Source organism: Helobdella robusta (genome assembly GCF_000326865.2).
Source record: "Helobdella robusta unplaced genomic scaffold HELROscaffold_23, whole genome shotgun sequence".
NCBI lineage: Eukaryota > Metazoa > Annelida > Clitellata > Rhynchobdellida > Glossiphoniidae > Helobdella > Helobdella robusta.
The window spans coordinates 420,323-423,357 of NW_008704216.1; the positions used below are offsets into that span (position 1 = coordinate 420,323).

Genomic DNA, 3,035 nt, shown 5'->3' on the forward strand with positions numbered 1-3,035 from the left:
TTACGGTGGCCATGCTCGATGAATTCCAATAAAAATTCTATCATGGTCAGCCCGCTTCTTATCATTAAATTCTTTTTTAATTTTATGGAGCAAATAAAATTTCGTTTCGTTTCGTATGTATGTATGTATGTGCGAGCCCTTGGTTAAAAACAATAGCCCTAAAAACTATCATTTCGCCCCTGCTCAACAGATAATATTAGTGTACAGGGTCTCGCACAGAAGGACACTTAGCAATGTTCTCTAAAATACAAAATGAATTAAACTTTTGCAACAACAACGATATATTTTGCTTTATATAAATTTTATCATTGGGATCACCGGATTTTTCAACTATTTTAGTACCAATGTTATCAAAAAATAATTGTGTCTGCTTATCCACTGGGCCAAATGTCTCCACACAGATCGGAACAAAAACTCTCGTATTGTCGTTTAGATGTTTGTACTTAGTATTCTTGAAATCAGCAGCCTTCACCGCAGCGGAACCTTGCTCCATAGCCGTGTAATTGATGTACCTTTCGGCTAACGTGTGAGGAACGTCACATCCCGTGATAAACAGCAACTTTGGGAACACGGTACCAGAGTGTAACCGTCTGGCCTGAAATTACTTTCAGATAGTAGGCCTGCTGGTTCTTTAATGGCAGGTATATCTGCTTTTTGGAACAATCTGCGTATATAATTATTCATGGCAGAGTGTCTTGCTTGTCTTCCTGAACCAAGCATACACGATAAACCATGGTGACCCAACTGAGAAACATCCGCCCCACACAAGCATTTGTAACCTGACACCACCGGCAACCCAAGTCTCAAGCATAAATTCACTCTAACAGAACCATTGTCAAGCCTTGTGCCGCAAGTTGTACTGGAAATGGCCCTTAGCCAAGCAGACCCCAATTCACTTCTAACGGCCATCAACCTGGCTTTACCCGAGGGGGGCTTTATCTTGTATGTATGTATGTATGTATGTATGTATGTATGTATGTATGTATGTATGTATGTATGTATGTATGTATGTATGTATGTATGTATGTATGTATGTATGTATGTATGTATGTATGTATGTATGTATGTATGTATGTATGTATGTATGTATGTATGTATGTATGTATGTATGTATGTATGTATGTATGTATGTATGTATGTATGTATGTATGTATGTATGTATGTATGTATGTATGTATGTATGTATGTATGTATGTGAGTATGAAAGAACTAATATGTGATATATCCATCATCTTTATTGCTTGTACACAGAACAATGTTTATTATAAGAACGTTTTTGTTAACTGTTTCATATGTAAGTGTATATGTAAATATTTGTAAATATATTGTAAACAAATAATTTCTTTATTTATTTATTTCTCTCTTTCTCTCCTCTCTCTCTCTCTCTCTCACTGTGTACAATTGAGCAAATTCTACGTGTATATTCGTGTGGGCTTATGCTGTACGCGAAAAATAACGCATAGGAATGGATGCGTTTTAGCTGTACGCTTATATACATAAATACATACATACATACATACATACACACATACATACATACATACATACATACATACATACATACATACATACATACATACATACATACATACATACATACATACATACATACATACATACATACATAAATACATACATACATACATACATACACACATACATACATACATACATACATACATACATACATACATACATACATACATACATACATACATACATACATACATACATACAAACAAACAAACATACATACATATATGGCATCCACCATCTCCATCAATAATTTTATGAGCGTAGGTACACGTAGGGCCTTCCAGAAAGGTGACGTAATTATCTTTTTCTCCAATATATATATATATATATATTTCAGCTGTGGCTGTAGTAACCAGAAGTTGTTGTAGTAGCGTCAGTAGCAGCAGCAGTAACGTTTTGTAGTAGTACTAGCAGTAGCAGTAGTAGTAGTAGTGGTAGCAGCAGTAGTAGTAGTAGTAACAGCAGTAGTAGTAGTAGTAGCAGCAGTAGTAGTAGTAGTAGCGGTAGTAGTAGTAGTAGTAGTAGCGGTAGTATTAGTAATTTTAGACATTTACTTTTGTGAAAAATTACTTCTACAGTGAACAAAAACAAGCCTAAAAAAATTATTTCACATTTTACTATTTCACATTTTATAATCACCTAAATTTAAATATACATCGAACTAAAACAATGGAGACAATAGTGCAGAGAGAAATATTCAACAAGTGGTATGGAATGTAGCATCTGTCGGAGTTGAAACACGTGAGAAAATACGGCAGGGTGATGATTTGTGGAGGCGAGCCATCATACTCTTCGGTCGACTCCGTACCGGTATAACCCTTGACAGTCGTTGTGGTTTCTGAAGCTACGATAAGGGTGCCTGAGTCGATGAGTGAATGAATGAGTGAATGGATGGATGGATGGATGGATAGATGGATGGATGAATGAATGAATGGATGAATGAATGAATGAATGGATGAATGAATGAATGGATGAATGAATGAACGAACGAACGAACGAACGAATGAATGAGTCAATAAATAAATGAATGAATTAATTAATTGATTAATTAGTTAACACAGACGATATGCTTGTGTGTTGTTGTTGATATGCCTGGGAATTAATTGAAAGAGAGAGTTGATTACGGTGTTAAATACAATTCATTCTGCATTCATGGGATGAAAACAAACAAACATTAAATGAAGGCACTTTTTGAAAAAGTTATAGAGTAAAGTAACTCAGTTAGAAGATTGGTGAGACAAGTTTAAAAGTTGAGAATGTATACACAGAGATTATAGAGGAGGCTAAAATATTGCAACAGACCTTCGGCGTCGTATTCAACAATGAAGTGCGGGTCTTTGACGTACCGTGGCGTCAAATCTCTCTCATAATTTTCATCCTTTTATTAATCAATTAACTAATTATTTAATTAATTAACTAACTAATTATCTTATAAACTAACCAATTAACTAATTAATTAATTATTCAATTGGCAATATAAACGAGCTGTATTTTTTGTT

At 34.6% G+C, this 3,035-nt stretch overlaps 1 protein-coding gene across 1 annotated transcript; it reads right to left on the bottom strand.

Annotated features, from left to right (window-relative positions):
* Nucleotides 1-909, bottom strand: HELRODRAFT_172201 (hypothetical protein; the record flags this gene model as incomplete). Its single annotated transcript, XM_009018877.1, has 2 exons — nt 1-71; nt 525-909. 2 exons carry the CDS (start codon nt 907-909, stop codon nt 1-3), a joined length of 456 nt encoding a protein of 151 aa, XP_009017125.1.
* Nucleotides 910-3,035: the final 2,126 nt, after the last annotated feature.